This window comes from Stegodyphus dumicola, chromosome 8 (genome assembly GCF_044657685.1).
Source record: "Stegodyphus dumicola isolate Sdum_Otavi_A_Nest chromosome 8, ASM4465768v1".
In the NCBI taxonomy this organism is placed as follows: Eukaryota; Metazoa; Arthropoda; class Arachnida; order Araneae; family Eresidae; genus Stegodyphus; species Stegodyphus dumicola.
In genome coordinates, this window is record NC_140775.1 from 5,048,546 (window position 1) to 5,072,229 (window position 23,684).

General features: G+C 35.8%; 1 protein-coding gene across 1 annotated transcript in view; it reads right to left on the reverse strand.

Annotated features, from left to right (window-relative positions):
- Positions 1-23,684, reverse strand: part of dachs (unconventional myosin-IXb-like dachs) — a 215,216-nt gene that overhangs the window by 83,515 nt on the left and 108,017 nt on the right. The window contains exon 2 of the mRNA XM_085821527.1: positions 1,853-2,008. Coding sequence (XP_085677653.1) covers positions 1,853-2,008 — 156 coding nt within the window. The remainder of the gene's footprint in view (positions 1-1,852; positions 2,009-23,684) is intronic.

Genomic DNA, 23,684 nt, shown 5'->3' on the forward strand with positions numbered 1-23,684 from the left:
ACCAGGGAAATTTGTTTCCGTAGCGTAATAAACGCATTGCCTTTCCATAGTTAAGCGTACGATACATGTGCGACAAGGGCGCACTCTAAATACGCGACGACCCGAGATCTTCTTAAAAGGTTGGTAGGAAAGCGAGATGGTAGACCTCCTCACTCACTTTTCAAACAAAAGCATGCCATTACAATATATTTTTCTAAATGAAATAATATAGCGAATACAAAAAAATACACTTACCACTCTATCGAGAATTCTAAAGATATACTGTTTTTAAATATTTCGTGATTTTGCTGTTGAACTTAATTGCGAAGAAAGTGATGTTTAATAATAACGATAAAATGAAAAAGAAACGTTGTTAAATTATGAGGTTTTCCTTGAACAGCCACAGTCAATTAGTACAGAAGCCCTAAAAGACGTGAAGCGAAACCACAAGAGCACGTACTTGTGCTAATAAATTCAGCCACAGCACGTCATGATTCATCTCAATACAAACGGCCAATTTCAGCTTCAAGCGTAGTATACTAACCAAGGACTACACAATTAAATATTAATATATGTTGGCTCAGTAATTCTGTCCAGCATATCAAATTCAAATATCGGCAGCGATAGAAAGCAAAGCAGAATAATTGCAACATATCATAGCTGGCAGGAACAAAACGCAGCGTGCACGCTCAGGCCAGAAATCTTACAATCCAAACAACTCAGTTTAAATGGTACCTAACTCGTTGACATTCTGATAAGGAAAGGGAAAGGAGAAGTCATAGTAAAGATCCAATCTTGTTAATAAAAACCTGGTTAATTTAAAGAATAACCTTATAAAGTCATCTTCTTAAGAAAAACGAACATTTGATATACTGAACTGGGAAAAAAAAAAAAAAAGACTGAAGAAATAGAAAAATGTATAGTATCACTAAATACTCTATCGGGAATTCTAAAAAAATGCTCGTTTTAAAAATTCGCAGTGATTTTAGAGGTGAATATTTTATGTGGCGTAACTGTGAAGAGAGCGATGTGTTGCGTTCTGCGGGTTCGTGGATATGGAGTAATTTATGGTAACACGTGACGAAGAATCAAAACACAATTTATTCGCCAGCAAGCAATATTACACATGACAGTTACAAAGATACGTTACAATTGTCAAAAAACATGCTGAAACAATCAGCAACATAGCCTTCACGCTATAAGATTATAACGTTCACTACTGCTACACTACTAAATTCAACATACAGCTACTCCGCGTACATGCAGGGTATATATAGCTTTAACCTACCTTTGAGAATATTCTCTGGAAAACCCTAAAGAATGCGTTCTAGAACTTTCTCGCTCCGTCTTTGGCATGTCGCCAAATGGACGATTTCGCGCCAAATCTGGCAACCTACCTTTTCCCTGCCACTTTCTGGCAACCCTAAACTCGCTTCGCGGGGAAGCTGTCTTACCGCAGCTGGGTTTTGTGTTACTTCGTGCTCAGTGAGAACAAAATAAATAAATAAATAAAAATTAAAATTAAAAAAATTTTTTGGTGTGATGTTAAAATCTGAAACTTTTCCGAATTTTTTTAATCTAAATTTTAAATGTAATTGTTACTTTCTCTTTTTTATATAAACAATACAAATATTATATATTTGGAATCGTCTGAGACAGCTATGATTCAGGATCGAAATTAAAAATTCGATATTTTGAACTTTTTTTTTCTCTTTTATGTGACCTTACTACAATAGTTTACTAATCCTGTAAGAAAACTAGAATAGAAAATGAAGTCTATTTTTTTTTATGGTCTCTTTTAGTTCCAGTGTCATTTTGCCCCTTTTCATTTATCTGAATCTATATTTTTAACAATTAAATCAGGTATACTTACCTTGTTGATAGGCTGCAAGGGAATGTCCATTGAGGGGGGCGCTCGGCGGAGCGCCGCCCCCCGTCACATGCAGACGATTCCTGAGCGTCACCAATTCCGAACTGAGACTGCGCAATCTCTGCTGCAGATGAACTGCTTCGTTCGATGACGATGCATCTGAAATAAAAAATAAATAAATAAATAAATAAATAGAAATAACATATATCTTTGAAATAATGACACCAATAAATACGATGAAAATATGAAAAATGCAGATTTTGGTAAAATTATGAAATAAATATAATTCTTCCTTTTACAGAAAAATTAATGTTTTCTTTTAAATAAAATACAGAATTTTCTAGGGTATTTTCCCTCTTTCTGTTAACAAATTTAACCGCCCGAAAATCGAGAGAGGAAAATTATGGGAGTCATATAATTTCAGAAGAAGGCGGTTCCTGTATGAACAGAGCAATTGAAAAGTAGTCATGGATAAACTAATGGTAACAGTTAAAATATTATTTCTTAAAAAAAAAAAAAAAAAAAAAAAAAAAAAAACCTACATTTTGAATAAGAATGCATAGTAATATAAAACCCATAATATCTCACAAACATTGAGGCGATATTTGACGATAACAGAGTTACCGCGACATGTCCTCTTCAGTTACTATGTAAAGCCCCAGGGGCACCTCACGTGAGTAAGCTTTAACCGTAGTTCTCAAGAAAGCCACCGGAGGAAGGAAGAAAATGGAGCGAACAAAAGACAGGAACTTTGAAAAATCAAACTCATCAGCAGTGGATAAGGCTACAATGAACGAGAATGTAAATAATAGAAGTAAAGTAACATTACATGCGGAAAAAGTTTCTTAAGAGTGAGAACTCCTGTCATATCCGGATAGGTTTATAAGAATCTGCACAAAATTCGTTTCAAATAATAAATACAAGGGAAAACAAAAATGCATCAAATGTTAATAAAAATTCCAACTACAAACTGAATAAAGGTTTAAGTGTTTATTTGATTGTAACAAAGTACTGGAGGGCTATCTGTGTAAGAGGAAGGATGCCTTCATGGAGGGCGTTCTAAGGAAACTGGCTCGTATACACGTTACATATGGGAAAAAACGCCTATGCAGCCAAACCGTTTGCGGTATTCGAACTTCAGACCGAATTACCAGTGTGTTTAAGGTTTTTAATTATTATTCTTGGTGAAATAATATATTTTTCTTTTTTTCAAGCTCATTTTTTACTAATATTTACTCATATATTTTAATATAATTAATTTTATATAATTACATAACTAGGCTCAGCTATTATTTCGGGGCTATTCTGTTGAGGTTATCTTATCGGGGTCATTTAGTATGGGGCTGTTTAGACGTGGGCTATTTTGACGGGGTACCCTTTTCCCTTTGCGATATTATTATTATTATGATGATTATTGTTGTTTGTGTATGTTTTGATAAACTTTAGCAAGCAAAAATTAAAATTTAATTTTAAATGTTTTTTATTTTGTTAGTAAAAATTTGTTGTTTTGTTTAAAAAATATTCTGTTTAGTCATCTGATTTCAGATTAATCCTGCGACAATCTGAGTTTGAAACCACTAAGTTACGCAACATGAATGCTTCTTCTAGTCTCACTGATTCGATTTTACCAAATTGATGTGACCCAGTATGTCGTCCCACTCAAAATAATTCATCACTCTATCCTTCTAGCTATTTCTTTCCAATCCACACATTTGATCTGGTTATTGCATCAACATGATCCACTTTTACTGATTTTTTAGTAAACAACTTCCTTTTTTTGGAAAAAATAAGTTTCGTTTCCCTTTCTTTTCCTCTCACCAACCCATATACACTGGTAAGGGAGGTCAAGTTTTCGGTCCAAAAATTCGATAGTGAGATTTCAGTGAATAAGCACTAATTTGGTTTCGTTACGTTTTGACTATTTTTAGAACGATGTCTCTACGAATTTTTTCATCCGCGATAACTTTTATATGAAACTTCCAAAATTCCTCTTTTCCGTATTTCAGCTTTTTGCATTCACGTAAAGAGTTCATTACCTTGTGGGTAAAATTGGACAACGGAAGTGGCATTTTACTTGAAGCTCATAAAGGCCTGTTTACACCAACGAGACTTTGGATCTAAGAAATGCGAATGAACTTGGCAGCTGCGCCAAAGGAAAAAAATCTGATGTGGACACCCCATGACTACTTTATACAGCCTATCAAAACACTTTCTGCTGAAACTCATTTGAATTTCTTCGGATTTGATTAGAGATATAGTTCTCCTACAACCATACAACCAATACAGTTCTCACTTCGCAGTAAGTCAAAATATCTTTATAAAAAACAGTAAAATAGAGAAAAACCTTTAAAATAATTTTTAAAAAAAATTAAAAAAAAAAAAAAAAAAAACTGAAATGGATCGTTCAAATGGATTCGAGAGCGGTCAAAATGGATATTTTCTTTGAAATATCATATCCGAAATTTTTCGCAATTACAATATTTCCTTTGCTTTTTACAAGGAAGTAAAACAGGCATTCGCTATAGCACAAGCTTCCTACATTGATACAAATAGTTGATTAGATTTTGGGTAAAATTTGGTAACCGGAAGTGGTAATCTACAGGAAATCAATAACAGTCTTAAATTCACAAGCGGAAGTGACATTTTACTTGAAGTCCAGAGCCGTTTTTAATGAAAAATTATATTAAAATATAATCCCCAATTTTTCAATTTTAGTATTTAAGACTTTTATAGCAATGGGTTTGGTTTGGTTTGGTTTATTTAATTACGGCAAAGCACACTAGGGCTATCTGCCTAAGGGGAGGGATGCTTTCGTGGAGGACTTTCTAAGGGAAACTGGCTCGTATACACGTTACACATGGGAAAAACCACGAAAACCCCCATGCAGCCAGCCCGTTCGCGGGATTTATAGCAATGGGAAACAACATATTAGATTAAAACTAAAATTGGTAAATCGGTAAATTATGAGAAAAATTATAAAATTGGTAAATTATGAGATTATCAAAATTTCTTAAATTTAATATTTAAAATAGGTATATTATTGAGAACAACATATTACATTGATAAGCATTAAATATATCCTTGGAAGTATACTATATGTAATGAGAATAAGAATTCTTTTCCTTCTATTTTCAACTATACAAATGCAGTGCTAAAATTTTGGTGGCATACTGCGTATTATAAAATTAAATGCACTTTAAATCATATTAAAGGAAATTATATACAATCATTATGCTTTATTTCAGAGCAAGAAAGATGATAAATCAGCAATGACATCGCCAGATTCGACCTCAGGAAGGAGAAAATGCCTTACATTCTTCCGCACTCAAAGAGCTACTGGAGAGGAAGTGACTCAATCGCTCATTCCCGTAGGTGATGATTTATTATGCACCACATGTTTTAGTTAAGAAGTCACTTATGGGGTCAATTAAGTACTTATCGGAGCACGAAATATAAAAAATCAGCGCAGCTCTCGCATCGAACTCCAGACCTCCTGACTGTTACCCGAAAGTGCTTCAATTACACCATAACAACATATTATGTAACCATAACACCATAACAACATATTATGTATGTGTCGAAGTAAAACATTTCTTATAATGTAACTCGACAGTAAAGACTTATTATTAACAAGTGCTTTTATCGCTTTTAAATCATTTCACTTCGTTCAGCTATTATAATTTGACAGAAAAATTCAAAATCTTAAACCCCGAGGAAATACTCTACATTCTAAATGAAAACACTCTGCCATATGAAAGTACTGAATGAAAACACTATTGTCATGCGAAGATTGTGAATGGAAATTCTCTGCCATGCGAAGATAGTGAATGGAAACTCTCTGGCATGCGAAGATTGTAAATGGAAATTCTCTGGCATGCGAAGATTGTGAATGGAAACAGTCTGGCGTGCGAAGGTTGTGAATGGAAACATTCTGGTATGCGAAGATTGTGAATGAAAACATTCTTTCATGCGAAGATTGTAAAATGGAAACTCTCTGACATGCGAAGATTGTAAATGGAAATTCTGTGGCATGCGAAGATTGTGAATGGAAACAGTCTGGCGTGCGAAGGTTGTGAATGGAAACATTCTGGTATGCGAAGATTGTGAATGAAAACACTTTTTCATGCGAAGATTGTAAAATGGAAACTCTCTGCCATGCGAAGATTGTAAATGGAAATTCTCTGGCATGCGAAGATTGTGAATGGAAACAGTCTGACGTGCGAAGGTTGTGAATGGAAACATTCTGGTATGCGAAGATTGTGAATGAAAACATTCTTTCATGCGAAGATTGTAAAATGGAAACTCTCTGACATGCGAAGATTGTAAATGGAAATTCTCTGGCATGCGAAGATTGTGAATGGAAACAGTCTGACGTGCGAAGGTTGTGAATGGAAATATTCTGGTATGCGAAGATTGTGAATGAAAACACTTTTTCATGCTAAGATTGTAAAATGGAAATTCTCTGCCATGCGAAGATTGTAAATGGAAACTCTCTGCCATGCGAAGATTGTAAATGGAAATTCTCTGGCATGCGAAGATTGTGAATGGAAACAGTCTGGCGTGCGAAGATTGTGAATGGAAACATTCTGGTATGCGAAGATTGTGAATGGAAACAGTCTGGCGTGCGAAGATTGTGAATGGAAACATTCTGGTATGCGAAGATTGTGAATGAAAACACTCTTTCATGCGAAGATTGTAAAATAGAAACTCTCTGCCATGCGAAGATTGTAAATGGAAATTCTCTGGCATGCGAAGATTGTGAATGGAAACAGTCTGGCGTGCGAAGGTTGTGAATGGAAACATTCTGGTATGCGAAGATTGTGAATGAAAACTCTCTTTCATGCGAAGATTGTAAAATGGAAACTCTCTGCCATGCGAAGATTGTAAAATGGAAACTCTGCCATGCGAAGATTGTAAATGGAAATTCTCTGGCATGCGAAGATTGTGAATGGAAACAATCTGGCATGCGAACGTTGTGAATGGAAACATTCTGGTATGCGAAGATTGGGAATGAAAACTCTCTTTCATGCGAAGATTGTAAAATGGAAACTCTCTGCCATGCGAAGATTGTAAGTGGAAACTCTCTGCCATGCGAAGATTGTAAATGGAAATTCTCTGGCATGCGAAGATTGTGAATGGAAACAGTCTGGCGTGCGAACGTTGTGAATGGAAACATTCTGGTATGCGAAGATTGTGAATGAAAACACTCTTTCATGCGAAGATTGTAAAATGGAAACTCTCTGCTATGCGAAGATTGTAAATGAAAATTCTCTGGCATGCGAAGATTGTAAAATGGAAACTCTCTGCCATGCGAAGATTGTAAGTGGAAACTCTCTGCCATGCGAAGATTGTGAATGGAAACTCTCTGACATGCGAAGATTGTAAATGGAAATTCTCTGGCATGCGAAGATTGTGAATGGAAACAGTCTGGCGTGCGAAGGTTGTGAATGGAAACATTCTGGTATGCGAAGATTGTGAATGAAAATACTCTTTCATGCGAAGATCGTAAAATGGAAACTCTCTGCCATGCGAAGATTGTAAATGGAAATTCTCTTACATGCGAAGATTGTGAATGGAAACATTCTGGTATGCGAAGATTGTGAATGAAAACACTCTTTCATGCGAAGATTGTAAAATGGAAACTCTCTGCCATGCGAAGATTGTAAATGGAAACTCTCTGCTATGCGAAGATTGTGAATGGAAATTCTCGGGCATGCGAAGATTGTGAATGGAAACAGTCTGGCGTGCGAAGGTTGTGAATGGAAACATTCTGGTATGTGAAGATTGTGAATGAAAACACTCTTTCATGCGAAGATTGTAAAATGGAAACTCTCTGCTATGCGAAGATTGTAAATGGAAATTCTCTGGCATGCGAAGATTGTGAATGGAAACAGTCTGGCGTGCAAAGGTTGTGAATGAAAACATTATGGTATGCGAAGATTGTGAATGAAAACACTTTTTCATGCGAAGATTGTAAAATGGAAATTCTCTGCGATGCGAAGATTGTAAATGGAAACTCTCTGCTATGCGAAGATTGTAAATGGAAATTCTCTGGCATGCGAAGATTGTGAATGGAAACAGTCTGGCGTGCGAAGGTTGTGAATGGAAACATTCTGGTATGCGAAGATTGTGAATGAAAACACTCTTTCATGCGAAGATTGTAAAATGGAAACTCTCTGCCATACGAAGATTGTAAATGGAAATTCTCTGGCATGCGAAGATTGTGGATGGAAACAGTCTGGCGTGCGAAGGTTGTGAATGGAAACATTCTGGTATGCGAAGATTGTGAATGAAAACACTCTTTCATGCGAAGATTGTAAATGGAAACTCTCAGCCATGCGGAGATTGTGAATGGAAACTCTCTTACATGCGGATATTGTAAATGGAAACTCTCTGGTATGGGAAGAATGTGAATGTAAATACTCTGGCGTGCGAAGGTTGTGAATGGAAACATTTGTGGTATGCGAAGATTGTGAATGGAAACACATGGTCTCGTGCGTCTAGAATTCGATACGTCTTTGGATTACATATCGTTCAAAGACAACACTTGCTAGCCCGGCTGCTCAAACGATATGATGTGGTAACGTAGCATAACAAGCCAAAAAATTAGAAAAAATTTTGATAAGGGTGTTATTAATGTCAAATATATCAAATCTTTTAGTTATGCCTTTTTTACTTTCTTGTATAAAGTAAAGAACGTATTGTATTCGCGAAAAATTTCGGGTATCATGTTTAAACGGAAATATCCATCTTAAACGTTCCCGAATCCATTCGAACGATTTTTTTTGCGTGACACCTGTATGTACATACACAATATTATTTATTTATTTATATATTACCTGCTTCGTCATTAGGCACTACACGGAAACGGAGGGATTCCCGCGGAGGACGTTTCAAAGAAAACTGGCTTGTAATCACGTTATGCATCCGAAAAAACCACGAAAACGCCCGTATATCCAGTTCGTGAGTCGAAACGCTGACCGAGCTTTACATTAGAAGCTCTTAGTGAGTTAAGTCCAGTTGGAGTACCAGCTTCAGTGCCGTTTTCTCCATTGGAAACAAAAGTTAACTTTCAATTCTGTGCACCGAAAATTTTGTCTGCCTGCCCACCGGCGGAATGGCTTATTTTTGCCTAGAAACTACGATTTTAATTGGGGGGGGGATGGAAATTCAACTGCATTTGATGTTTTATGTTTTTCTGTATTTTACAATTTTTTAACAAAGATTGAGTTTTCAGTATTTTTGCCCTGCCGCGGAGTGAGAACAGAATGAACTGAATGAGAAATACATCTCTACTGAAATTCTAGGAAATACGTTTAAATGAAGTCCAGCAAAAAAAAAAAAAAAAAAGTGTATAATTCTACAGGGCGTACAAGGAAGTCATGCCGTGTTCACATCGGATATTTTTCCTATGTACAAGGAAATATGAGTCACCATAAAAAGATTTCGATTTTTTTTTAGCTCATCCAAAAGCAAGTTTATAATGTATTTTCTCTCTCCTTTCCTCATGCCTCCGCGTTGTAATTGTAAGCATGTTCGACGCATATTCGAGAAGTCCATGGTTCGAGTCCCGGTGAGGGCACTGCACGTTTTTCACGTCTCCTGCCTAAATGGCTCCACAAGTTTTTGTTTAATTTTTCAGTCAAAACATTGAAGATTGCTCCTTCGATAAGACTTAGGAGAATAAGAATTCGATAAAACTTAGCCGACTTATAAGACTGTAGAAGCTTAACAAAAGCTTCTACAAATTATGCCCAACCTTTTTCAATCAATATAATAATTACTGGCTCTACCTTCTGATTATCCTAAGCAGCATGTACCTTTTGAACCCTTTCGCTTCCGGTGGTGGAACACTGAAACGGCCTATTCAAAATTCTATAGAATGTAACCCGGTGGTTTTCTTATGCAATCACGGTATATAAGGCCCACCAGCGGCCGAGCGGTAAAGTCTCTAAATACTGGTAGTTCTTTCCAAAGTTCGAATCCCGCGCAACGGCTGGCTGCATGGGCATTTTCCTTGTTTTCCCGTGTAACGTGTTAATCCCTTAGAAAGTTCTTTACGAAGGTATCTCTCCCTTCTGTGTAGTACCTTAGGGCGGAACACGTAAATAATACTAATAATCACCTACATAAATGGGTAGCATAGGACGCCATCTTTTGGCGCGTAGCAGAAACTCCGGGATAAAATGCAGAGTTTCATCAATATCGGCATTTTCTTGACGTGACACCATTTGTAGAAGGCCAAAACCTTGCCTTTTGTGTATCTTTGTGGAAAAAATTTCAATATCACTCGTGCAATGGCTGGTAATTTATTTTTTTCAACGTCAGTGGCTTCGCACATTTCGGCATTTTGTTGACGGGATAATTACAAATTCATATATCTTGTTCTCTATGAAGAGTGAAAGGTTGATCCTCACAATTTCGAATTTCTGTCAGGAGAGGATTTACAGCACTACGAAAGCGTGCGCACCGTCCAGACGGTATAGCGGTTAGGAGAGCCTGTCTGCGATACCGAAGGACCCGGGTTCGAATCTCGGTGAAAAAATGGATATAAGAATTGTCTGTCATAGGAGGCAAAGGTGGCCTACCTATTAGGTGCCTCCATAATAAAGAGACCACCACATGTGGCCGATGCCGGCCGGCAAAAAAGATCTGAAATCTTTCAGGTTTCACATTACGCCCAAAGCGACATTTTTTTAACCTTTTGTGTGTTACCTTTATTTATTAAATGTTCTTTGCACTTAAACCATAAAATTCAATTTAACAGCAATATCGCAAAACAATTTTAAAACGAGCATATCTTTAGAATTTCCAGATATTCAGTTCAGTGCGCTGGAGATATCCCCCCCCCGTAGAGTGTTGCCACGGCTCGCTTTCAAATCGTTGAGTTTGCTACTTAAAAATTCGTTAAGTTTTACAAAATATGAAATCGATCATAAAACAAATTCCAAATTTCAAATTTGTGCTTCCACATGCCCATACTCGCAGTAGGATTACGTCATTCAAAATTCAATGGCTCTATGCGCCGTTGTTTTATCACAATGCGAGAAATAGACATACATTTATGCAGATTTTTGATTATTTAATTTCTTCAAATATAATGCAGGACTCTAACATTGGGTAGCAACAGTTTGAAAAGTGAAACGGACATTTATAGTGATTCGACGCAAAATCGCAAAACGAAAACAATAGTTCTTCGGGAACAAAGCCCCTTTGGACAAAAAACGAAAACGTTCGCAAAAATGTGGAGACATCAAATATACGTGCCAGAAAATATAGACCTTTTGTTCCATTTATTCGCCAACAAGAAGCAGCCGATATGTCAATATCTGGGACATAACGGCGATGCGGTTTATGCAGTAGAAAAGCTGAATCTAATTGCACAAAATAGCAGTACACAGTATGCAGTGTTCGACATTGTATAAACGATTAGAACTGTTTTTTACAGTATCATTAAAAACAAATCATCACCATATTTTCCATAATAATTTTTAAAAACTGAATAAAAATGTGTTGTTTACATGAATCATTCATTACCAATATGTTAACCATGCGAAGACAAATAAACGCTTATTGGGAAAGCCAAGGAATTAAATGCTCCATTTACATTGACCGACGGAGATGCGAAGGTTCAAAACATTGACGCGAAAACAAAACATTTGACCTCTCTCAGACTCAGGGTGAGGCCTGCGGCTCAAACAAAACTCGCTGTTATCAGGTTCAATACCCAATTCGATGTAGATACAAGGTTGCAGTTTTATTGGCGACCGTTTGGCGACGAATTTAACATGTTATCAATCGATAATAGGCAAAGTTTAGGGGATGTTCGAATGTTCGATACGTGTTGTCGAGTGGCATTCGTACACCCAGAGGGCTCGTTGCTAAAAAAGTTCTTCGAAATCCCGTCCGTTTAGAATTGCTCGGGAGAGAAGTCTCTTCTTCAATGGTTCTTCAGCTAACGCGATTTTGAATAGCGTGCTTTTTTTCGATACGCGCCCGGCACTTCAAGTACATCGAACTTTATAACAAAAATTAAATACGGTTAAAAAAAGATCTTTATACAATAGATTTTTATTTGAAATGGATATAATAACGAATGCGCTAAAAGAAGAAAGATATTATTCATATAGTTGAACGTGAGCAAATAGATTAAATAATTCTATTTACAGAATTCATGTACAACTTCATATCGCGAAATATTAAAAACGTGGGGCTCCCATTGTAAATTTATAAAGATAACTGCTTATACATTGTTAAATTGAATTCGATGCAATTTGACAATGCAATTCAATTAATAGGAAATGCAAATATATAATAGATAATACATGCGTAATTGCAATTAATTTTATAGGAAACTGAAAAAGATAACGCATTACACATTTGACAATGCAAGTAAATTAATAAGAAATTGAAAAAGATATTGGCTGATACGTTTGATAATGCAATCAAATTCACAGATCTCGTTATTTAGACGCCTCATGTTTTTATTATTCGCAATATAAAATTGTAGATGAATTAGGTAAATATAATTATTTAATCTTTTGTTCCCATTAAACTACACAATAAATTATTTTTTCCTTCTGTGTGCATTAACTGTCACATCAATTTTATATAAAAGCACTTCGTATAAAAGCCCTTTTTACTTCCTCGTAAAAGAAGTATTGTAATCGCGAACATTTTCGGGTATCATATTTTAAAGAAAATATCCATTTTGACTGCTCTTGAATTCAATTTAACGATGTTTTTGCGTGACATCTGTACGTAAGGGTAGAATAAGAGATTCTTTTTCCCAAGCCGGGTTGCAAAAAGGATTTAAAATGAATTCAGAAGAGATTTTTTTCGGGACGTCTGTACAAACCTACGTATATTATGTATGTATCTCGCATAACTCAAAAACGAGTAGCCTCAGAACGTTGAAATTTTTTACAGGACTGTGGTATAACATGTAGTTGTGCACCTCCCTTTTTGGTTGCAATCGGCCGCACCAAAAGTATATATTTTTTTTTACCATAGCAGCCATATTTGTTTACATTTGAAACTTAGCAGAATAGTCAATTAAGTCAGTTTCTGCACCTTCAATGTCTTTTTGCCGAGTGGGACTCAAAGTAAACTTCCAGTTTCGTGCACTGAAAAAAAAATCTGCCTTCTTGCCAGCTGGCTGTATTGCTTGCTTTTACGTAGAAACTCTAATTTTAATTGTAATTTCTTTTTCTAATTGTTTTAACTGTATTTGTAACTGTTTTATATTTTTCTAGATTTTTCAATTTTTAATAAAGATATTTTGTGCTTTTATGTATTTTTGCTTTGTCTCGAAGTGAGAACTGAATTGACTGAATGAGAAATACATCTCTAATGAAATTCCAGGAAATAAGTTTAAATGAAATGTAGCAAAAAATGCGTATATTTTAATATGCCGTACGAAGAAATCATGTGGTGTACACATCAGGTTTTTTAATTGCAATTTACTTTCTGCTTTTATTCGCAATTACACATTTGGAATGATGAAATCTTTAGTCATTATAAAATATAAGCAAAAAAGTTTAAGAAAATTATGAAATAAAGAAAAGGAACTGAATGAGAGAAATCGTTTTGAATAGATAATTTCAGTAATTCAATGTAATAACAATGTTACGACGAGCATTTCAATTTAAACTAAATTGGAAAAAATTCAAAAATTCGCCAGAAATTTAGAAATGAAGTTACAGTTTTCACACAAGCTTCATTGAAAATTTTTTTTTTTTTTTTTTCGTTTTAGTCGATGATGCAAACCATAAAATTCTGATATATTTAGTTTACTCGCAAAACGAGGATATGTGCGATGGTTGATAAACTACTGATAAATATCAGAATATTATTTCTTTTAAAAAACGTACATTCCTATAAGAATACATAGTAAAATTAGCATTACAATATTTGAAGGATATCGAGCCGATATCTAACAGATATCTGACGGTAACTGCAAGTTTTCTAAAGCTCGAACACAACAGCAGTGGATAAAGCTACAATGAGCTAGAACACAAATAAAAGAAGTAAGGTGAAATCATGTTTGGAAAGTTTCTCAAGTATGAGAACACCTACCATACCATCGATATATAGCTCATATCATCAACCCTTTTTACACAAGGTGATTTTGAATGAATAAATGCAATAATCCCCCCCAATGATGGTGTTTAGCCGTTTATAGGTGTTAGCACAACTAAGGCCCTAAACGGTGGCCTTTTTAGTATAGAGGCACCTAATAAGTGGGCCAACGTTGCCTCCGATGAAGGAGCAAATTATCTCCATCCCTTCTCCCGGAATCGAACCCACGCCTTTCGGTACGGTAGTCAGAGTCACTAATTACTTTCCCGTCTGGGCGGCATAAATGTAATAAATAAAAAAAAAATTAAACATGAAAAAAAAAAATCTGAAAGCTTTCAAATTTTATATTACGCCCAAAGCGGCCTTTTTTTAACGTTTTCTGTGTTACCTTTATTTATTAAATATCATGTTCTTTACACTTAAACCATAAAAATCAGTTCAACAGCACTATCACAAAATAAGTTAAAAACAGCATATCTTTAGAATTTCCGATACACAGTCTCGCGCGCTGGAGATAAAAATGTTTTTTTTTTTCTTCCCCCGTACAGTGCTGGCATTGCTCGCTTTGAAATCTAACTTTGTTAATCAAAAATGCGTTAAAGTTTTACAAACTATGAAATAGATAATAAAACAAATTCCAGATTCCAAATTCGGGCTTCCCGATGCCCATATTCGAGTGGAGGACTATGAGATTCAAAATTTGATTTCTCTGAGCACCGGTGTTTTTCACAGTGCCAAAAACATACCTACGTTCATTGCAGTCCCTTCATTATTTAATTTCTTTAAATATAATGCATGGCTCTAATATTTGGTGGCAACAATCTGAAAAGTGAAACGCCGTTTATGGTGAAACAACGCAAAATGGCAAAACGACACTAAAAACCCTTCTGGGCAAATTGCCCCTTTGGACTGAAAATGAAATAAAATAAAACATTTGTATGTGTAAAATATTTGGCTTGTTTTATTTGTTGTATAACATCTTCGCACTTTCCTTAGTAATCGTAAGCGTTAAAAACCAGTGGCTCTTTATACTGAAAGAGAAAGCCTGCCATCAATTTTTTTAATTACCATAGTGTCGTCTTTTCTTCCATCCAAGCACAGACCATGTAGTGCTTCCTTAATGGATTGATTCTGCAAATCTTTTCTGCTAACACGAGTTTTTTCTCTTCTTACTTTCCTTTTATTTTTGGCGAAGACGTAAGAATTGTCTGATTCCGTTATTACATGCAAGTAACATAATATTTGACAATTATAGTCACCCTTTTTAGTCATTATATAATACAAGCCAAAAATTTTAAGAAAATTTTGAAATAAAGAAAAGGAACTGAATACCACAAAGAGAATGAAGAAATCGTTTTGAATAGATAATTTCACTAATTCGATATAATAAATGTTACGATGAGCATTTTAATTTAAATTAAATTGAAAAAAAAATCATAAAGCACAGACCACGTAATGCTTCCTTAATAGATTGATTCTGCAAATCTTTTCTGCTAATACGAGATTTTTCTTCTCTTTTTGTCAAAGACGTGAGAATGGTCTGATTTCGTTATCACGTGCAAGTTACATAATATTTGACAATTATAGTCACCATTTGAAAAGGTTGGTAGCAAAAATTAAGTAATAGTTGTTATTTTTGCATAAAATTATGCTTTTTGAGCTTTTTTTTTTTTTTTTTCGAAAAGAATAAAAAATTTTAAATTACAGGTTTTATACTTTTTTGTGTCCCTCATACCCCAAAATTCACATTAGAACTTAACAGCGTTTCGATCATAATGAATTGAGGAATTACAAAAAGTTCACGAAAAGCATCAAAATTTCACCGTCTTTCAAAACTTTGAGCAAGATGCGAGACAAAAGATACTATAATTTGATTTGAAATTTTTTCTTTTCACTTTGTTTAGCTAGGCAAAAAGTAACTTTTCGGAAGTATAGCGACAAAAAACTAAGGGAAAAAAAAAAGTGTTTTTCCAGCCCTTCCTAGATCATTTGGCGTTGCACATTTGGGTATCGACCACCCGATCTTCAATGATGCATTTTAAAATTCCAGCGGCCCACGAGGGGGGTCAGTAACAAACAACCCCTGATCTAAATCGTCCACCGCGAAATATTAGCTCGTGTAAATTTGCCGTGTTTCTCTTCTCAACCTTCAGCCGAATTTTGCCAACTCTCCTCGAGAAAATGACGGCCTTAAAAATGGTCGCAATTCCCCCCCCCCAGTTTCGTTAATTACCTTTTTAATTCTAAATAACAATTGCAGAGAAAAATTTTTATCTTCTGCACCATTAGCTTTTTTGTTGTTTAAAACGCAGAATAAAATTCTAAAGCCTTTCAGTAACGAGAGAAAGATATTACTTCTTGAAACACGAAAGGCAGTTTTAAAAGACCGTTAAAACTAGACTATGAGATGGATGCATTTTGAGGCTTTTAATGAGACAGTTTTCGAAATCATACGAAAAAGAAAGTAAAGGAAAGTAAAGAAGCAGTAAAGAAGGGGGGAAAAATCTCACTAGATTTCATTTATCTCTGAACTCATATTTTTTAATTTTCTTCTTTCTCCATGCCAAAAACGTTTTATTGGAGTTACTTTTATTTTTACTTATTGTTTGGCATTTATGGTATGCGAAACGTTAAACACACCCATCACACAATAAAACGTAGTATGGGGTTATCGGTAGAAGGTCTGTTTCAAATCAGTACTCCTTTCATCCCCCCTACCGAAACAAGGATGTAAAAAGATTCGATCGCCCCATTAAAAAGACATTTCAGGACTTTTATAGCCGATTCTTTTCTTAGCTTTGCTTTTATAGCAGAAGTAAAAGTTCCTTTCTTCCCCCCCGTGCAAATATTTTATTTCTTTTTCCCTTTTCTTTTTTAAATTCTGTTAGGAAGCATAACATTGCAAATATTAGGTAATAACTCTTTTATCTAACAATGTGTCAGTGCATATGTTGAAAAGAATTTTTCAAAAAATGAAAACAAAAATAAGTAACGTATGTAAAATGGCGAACGCGCATAAAATTCTTAAACGTGTAAAATGTGAAACGGTATTTATGTTGCAGGAATAAATATACCTTGGTTTCAGATACCTGGTTCCAGTTAAAGAAATAAATAACGTTGTGACTTTGATTTTAACTAAGAAGTTGGTTTCCGAATATGCATCTTTACCTTCACTTCCTACTTGCGCACGCAGCTCGTTCTCACCACACTATTGTTAATTATTATTTACGTGTTCTGCAGTTAGGCACTAGACGGAAGGAATGTATGCTTTCGTGGAGGACTTTCTAAGGGAAACTGGTTTATTAACACGTTACACATGGAGAAAACCACGGAAAAGCCCATCCAGCCAGCCTGTTCGCGGGATTCGAACTTCGGACCGAACGACCAGTGTTCAGGGACTTTACCACTCGGCCACTGGTTGGCCTTCCCGACATTGATCAGACGTAAATTTTTTAGACAAGCGTAAACGTACTGTTTGTCTATGAGAAGAACAGTCTTGCCACAGTGTCTGGCGGGTGGCAGTCGTTATAGCAACAGGGCTAGTATATTTCAAACAGGGGCGAGCCAAGGGTTGCTTTATTGTTATTTTGTTTTTGGCGACTGTTGGCTGAGAGGAAAAGAGCTATCATTCGTCTTCAAGACGGAATTGGTCGTGGCTCGTTTCCACAGCAACAGACAGTTGCAGATTAACTGGCGAGAGCTTTTCTTATCATAGACAAATTGTAGATTGACCAGAACCGTAAAATTTGTCTGAAGAACATCAGTCAGAATGTGTGCCTAAAGTGAGCTGGCCGGTGTAGTTGATTCTGGAGGAGTTGTTGTTACCAATCTCGCTTGTCCGACAATGCTCACGAGAAGCCCACGACATTCATCGCGGCAAGGCGTCAAATACGCCTGTCTTTGGTAAGCGCCTTGAGCACCATGTAGGAAACAGCCGGACTTGAGCTCAGTTCCGCTTCCAGTCATGAGAGACAACACCCCGGGATGACGGGTCCAAGGATCTCCCATCCCTTCTTACCTTACCACAAATCTCTCGAGAGGACTTTCGGCTCGCCGCATATTTAATTTACCCCAATGCCGCCGAACGTACACTAAACATATACAGGCATCATGACTTCTCCGAGATCCGAACCCGGGTTCTTCAGTACGGCAGGCAGCGTCAGTGTTTATTCTCCAGCATTGACTCAGTAAGTTTTAAGCTGAGATTTATTGTGCTGTTGTCTGCATGAACCTGAGGCCCACCAACGGCCGAGTGGTAAAGTCGCTGAACACTGGTAGTTCGGTCCGAGGTTCGAATCCCGCGAACGGGCTGGCTGCATGGGCGTTTTCGTGTTTTTCCCCATGTGTAACGTGTATACGAGCCAGTTTCCCTTAGAAAGTCCTCCACGAAGGCATCCCTCCTGTTAGACAGATAGCCCTCGAGGCTTTGCCATAATCACACACACACGCATGAACCTGAAAATTTTACTTCCTTCAAGATAATCCCCTGTTTGTTTACATTATTCTTTTCTCCCCCCCTCCGAGTCAGTTTTGTTTCTCTCACGAGTGAGTCATGCTTCGAGCGGAAGGTCAAATCTACACGCATCTCAAATCTTATGGAAATGCAAAGCCATCTTGTAGCAAAAGTTAGAGTTTTTAAAACGTTGCAAGACACTGGTACAAATATGTGACGGCCGGGGGGTGAACGAGAAAACGCTTTCGTGGCACGCCAGCGTGCCGATGGGGAAATGAGCGCGTTTCTTGCTGGAATGTATGCGTGACAATCGGCGCGAAAGCGTTAAAAGCTGAGGGTAAAGACGGATATTTAAGCAAAAACGCGAAATATTTGTGTGATACCTTTTTTATTTTTGAAGTTTTTAATAGCAAGCACATTTTGGAGGCTTTACAGCAGTTTTTAAGTTGCAAATTATTTATAATCTTTTTTTACGCTTTCTTCCAACCTTCCTGCTTTCGGCATGTGTACATAAACAACGCAGTATTACATTCCGCGTGCGGTGTGTATCCCTTTCGAAGCAATCTTGACCGGTAATAGTTCTTGATGGATGACGTAAGAAGTTGCAATTATTATAATCCATCGCAATTTCTGCTGCGAAACGATCCGTTCATTCGAATTTATCTTCCAGTCTGTGAGAGCCGTGATATTCGTTTATTTCTTCCCTTTCATAACTTGGAGCTGAAAACTCTGTCTTCTTGTAATTATTGGGTGTCGGAGGAACTCGCACTTTTATTCCGATGCTTATTAATGCTTGCATTTCACAATCGCTAGCACTGCAGGCAAGGGAAAGTGCTTCTCTTATTCTTACGTGAGATTCTGATAAAAAAATGCCTGAATTACCATTGATAATATAAGTTTCAGATCGAGTGGTTCCAAACTTTTTTAGCATCGCGATCCACTTGCATCTATTCACAGTTTATCGCGAGCACATGTTGTAAATTATGCAAGAGTCTGTATTTGCTTCTTTTATAATTCGATTTTTATCATATATTGTTAAATATTTGTTTTCATTTATTTAAAAAGCCGCCTAAAAAAATTATAATAATAATAAAAATAAAAAAAAAAAAAAAATCTGATATTTTTCAGATTTTAAATTACGTCCAAAGGGGCGTTTTTTTAACGTTTTGAGTGTTACCTTTATTTATTAAATATCATGTTCTTTGCACTTAAACCATAAAATTCAGTTCAAGAGCAATATCGCAAAATAATGTTAAATTAAGCATATCTTTAGAATTTCCGATATACATAGTCTCGCGAGCTGGAGATAAAAGTATTTTTTTTTTTCTATATAACGTTGCCATTTCTCGCTTTTAAAGCATTGAGTTTGTAAATCAAAAATTCGTTAAAGTTTTACAAAATATAAAATCTATAATAAAACAAATTCCAAATTTGGGATTTCAGATGCCCATATTCGCAGTAGGATTTCGTCATTCAAAATTCGATGGCTCTATGTACCATTGTTTTATCACAATGCGAGAAATAGACAATCATTTATGCAGATTTTTCATTATTTAATTTCTTCAAATATAATGCAGGACTCTAACATTTTGTGGCAACAGTTTGAAAAGTGAACCGACGTTTATGAGTCCGACGCAAAATGCCAAAGCGAAAGCAATAGTCCTTCGGGACTGAAATCCCTTTGGACTAATAAAAAGTAATATCTAAAGGGTTTCAGATTTTAAAAATCGCCTAGAAGGGTTTGTTAAGGTTTTTTACGGTCTCGCTGAGCTCGCAGTCTAATAGTTTGCTGTTACACTCACTCCGCTATCCTACTAACACTCCCCTTTTTTTTTTTTTTTTTTTTTGTCTTTTCAGCTTTATTATCAACATCATTTTCTGCGCACTTACACCCTATACAATTCAACAGGAAAATTACAAAAATTTTAAAAGCCGTATAACAGTGTGCCTTTAGAATCCCGATGGAGCGTTAAGTGTTGACATACAATTTTCCTTCTTTTTCAGTCTTTTCTCTGTTCGTCATATCTTTACAAAACTTCTCTTTTTATTATTAACGTTTTTGTTGAGTTTGCTTTATATATTAAATATCACATTCTTGGCGCTTACGCCACATAAAATTCTATTCAATGGTAAAATTACAAAATATTTAAAAACCACATATCTCTACAATTTTCAAAAGGCAGTCTCGTGCCCTGAAGGTTTTTTTTTTTTTTTTTTTTTTTTTTTTTACAGTGTTCCTTTCAAATCATTGAGATGGTTAATCAAAAATTCGTTTCAAAATATAAAAAACTATTTAATTCGAAATTCAACATTCGGGCTTCCAGTTGCCCGTGTTCGGGTGGAGGACTACGTTATTCTAAATATGATGGCTCTATTTTTCCACAGTGAGTAACATAAACACTTTTATGCAGATTCTCCATTGCTTAATTTCTTTAAATATAACACAAGGCGATCATATTTGTTGGCAACAATTTGAAAAGTGAAACGCCGTCTTATAGTGTACGACGCAAAATGCCAAAACGAAATTAATAGCTTTTCTGGGGAAATTGCTCGTTTGGGCAAAAAATAAAAAATTAAATTTGCACTTTATTCTGTAACATTCTTTTTTCGATTTGCATGGAATAGTTGTGGAATAGCCTTAGAACGTTAAAATTTTACATATGGGAGTGCTATAGCATCTAGTTATGCACCTCCCTTTTTTATTCCAATCACCAGTACCTAAACTATATATTCACCTTGAAGTCCTTACGGCCTTCGTAGTCGTTGGTTGTAGTCACACACTTCCAATCACAGAAGTGTTTTTAAATGACGAAAATATTCGCGTTTATGCTAAATTTTTTTTTAAAAAAAGGGGAAAGAAAATCTGAAATGTTTCAGATTTTAAATTACGTCGAAAGTGGCATTTTTTTAACGTTTTGTATGCTGCCATTATTTATTAAATATCATGTTCTTCGCACTTAAACCATAAAATTCAATTCAACAGCAATATCGCAAAATAATTATAAAATGAGCATATCTTTAGAATTTCTGATACACAGTCTCTGGAGATAAATCCCCCCCCGGAGAGCTGTCATTGCTCGCTTTGAAATCGTTTAGTTACAAAACACCAAAAACTCATAAATGCTTTACAAAATATGAAATCGGTAACAAAACAAATTCCATATTTCAAATTTGGACTTTCAGATGCCCATATTCGGTGAAAGATTGTGTTATTCGAAATTGGATGGCTCTAGGTACCGTTGTTTTATTACAATGCGAGAAACATACATACATTCATGCAGACTGTTCATTATTTAATTTCTTTAAATATAATGCAGGGCGATAATATTTGGTGGCAATAACTTGAAAAGTGATACAATGCAATTGTTTCGACGTAAAATGCGATTTTCAGACTAACATCCTGTTCGGGACTAACGTCCAATTTGGGCTAAAATTACATAATCATTTCAATGAACCCAGTTAGCATAATTTCATGGGTCCAGCTAAAATTTAATAATGACAGAGATAAAGAGGTGCGTTTATTGGTTTTAAATCGCTTAGTTTGTTATCAATAACAGACATATTAAATTTCAAACAAAAATTAAATATTGCCGAATGGTAGTACACTGGCGCATTGGAAATTACTGTTGCGAGCTACGGAATCGTTGATGTTTCTTTAAATAATGTGCGGCGATAAACAGTACGCAAGGAACAATTTATGAAGAAAATAAACTCAGTAACGCGGATATTCGGTCATTAGCACACCAAATAAATCGTAAAGTTCCTCAAATCACTCTCACCCTAACTCGCAGTTTAGCTAGCCGCTAAGTCTCGCAACAGATACGCAACTGAACTCTCTAGTTGTCCGACCCGTAAGTGTATCCTGCAATATGGGCTGTGGAGACTTCTAAAGGATTAGGAAAATGTGTTTTCGCGAATCTTCTAGAAAGTCGTCAAGTTGGCAAGAGATCGTCAAATATTGCCAAGTTAATTCTGTGCAACAAATAAACTCTCAAATACAAGGCATATGGCCCCAAATTATATTAAACACAAAATAAACCATAAAATCCCCATTCTAAAAAGAATCATTAAAAAATAAACATAACAATACAAAATACAACAACAATAACGAAAAACAAAAATACGATCAAGAGGCTTGAAATATTTACACAAATAGAAATATCCTACTTCGACAGTGGGAAAACAATTTGATTTTATCTCCGAGGTTAATCAAAATTTTTAGTGCGCATAAAACGCAAAATAAATGAATAAAATGCCGCGAAGTCGTAAGCTCGGCTTCGAAGTCCACATTACATAACTTCTTTCGTTCGCGAAATGATTCAGAGAACCGATTTACTTTATTGAACGAGGGAATGCTGATTCGCTAAAAAAGAGTGGTGCCTCCTTCATAGTTTACTCACCTCTTGCTAGAAGCTTGAAGGAAAATTTCGATTCCCATTTTAGGACGCAAAAGAATGTTTATCATCCCATGCTAAAACCGAGTTTAATTTTTATCATATCCAACTTTTAACAATTTTTTATTCTACGTAAAATTTTATTGTTAGATCTATATAGACAGGCGGTTTTAGAAAATCTCAAAACAACGGTTGAAAGAAGTCCAGGGAGCTAGAGATTCGATTCCACGGATCGTTCGATTATTTAAGCTCTTCACTGCGTCCACTTATTAGTAGATATTGAGAGAATTACCGTTTACCGTAGTCAGTTTCCTTTTCGTGCATATTTATAATGTTTGGCAATAAATCGCCCATTCTAAATTATGACCAATTGCGCTCTAGGTCGAGAATCTGTGGCCAGCACCAAGTTATTTTGCTGTATCTGATATTGTGTGGCAGGCAAAACCACGGGTTTGGAAATTAATAATGAAGACGTGGAGGAGGCACTACAAGACCATTAAAATGAGCTTAGAAAGAACTTTAGAAACAGAAAGAAAAGGCGATTACGGAAGAAGTATTTTCGGAGAAAGAGACGAAAATCTTACTTCTCTCATCTATAAAATTTTTGCAAAATGGGCTAGCAGAAAATTTCATGCAACCAGAAATGGATGGAGATATCGGGAACTCGAGAAATTTCCCGAGGCTCCGATAACTATTGTTCCGCCTAGTCACTAACGATGCTGGAACCATTATACAAGTATGCGAGTGTTCGCCAAGACAGAAGCCATCATAAAGATGCTCTGATAGAAGTACCGGCACCTGGCTTTCTCCAAGTTTTAAATTATCCATTAGCAAATTCTTAAGTTTATTATCAACATTGTGCTTATTTATTTATTTATATTGAACTTCATAATGGTGCCAGTACCTT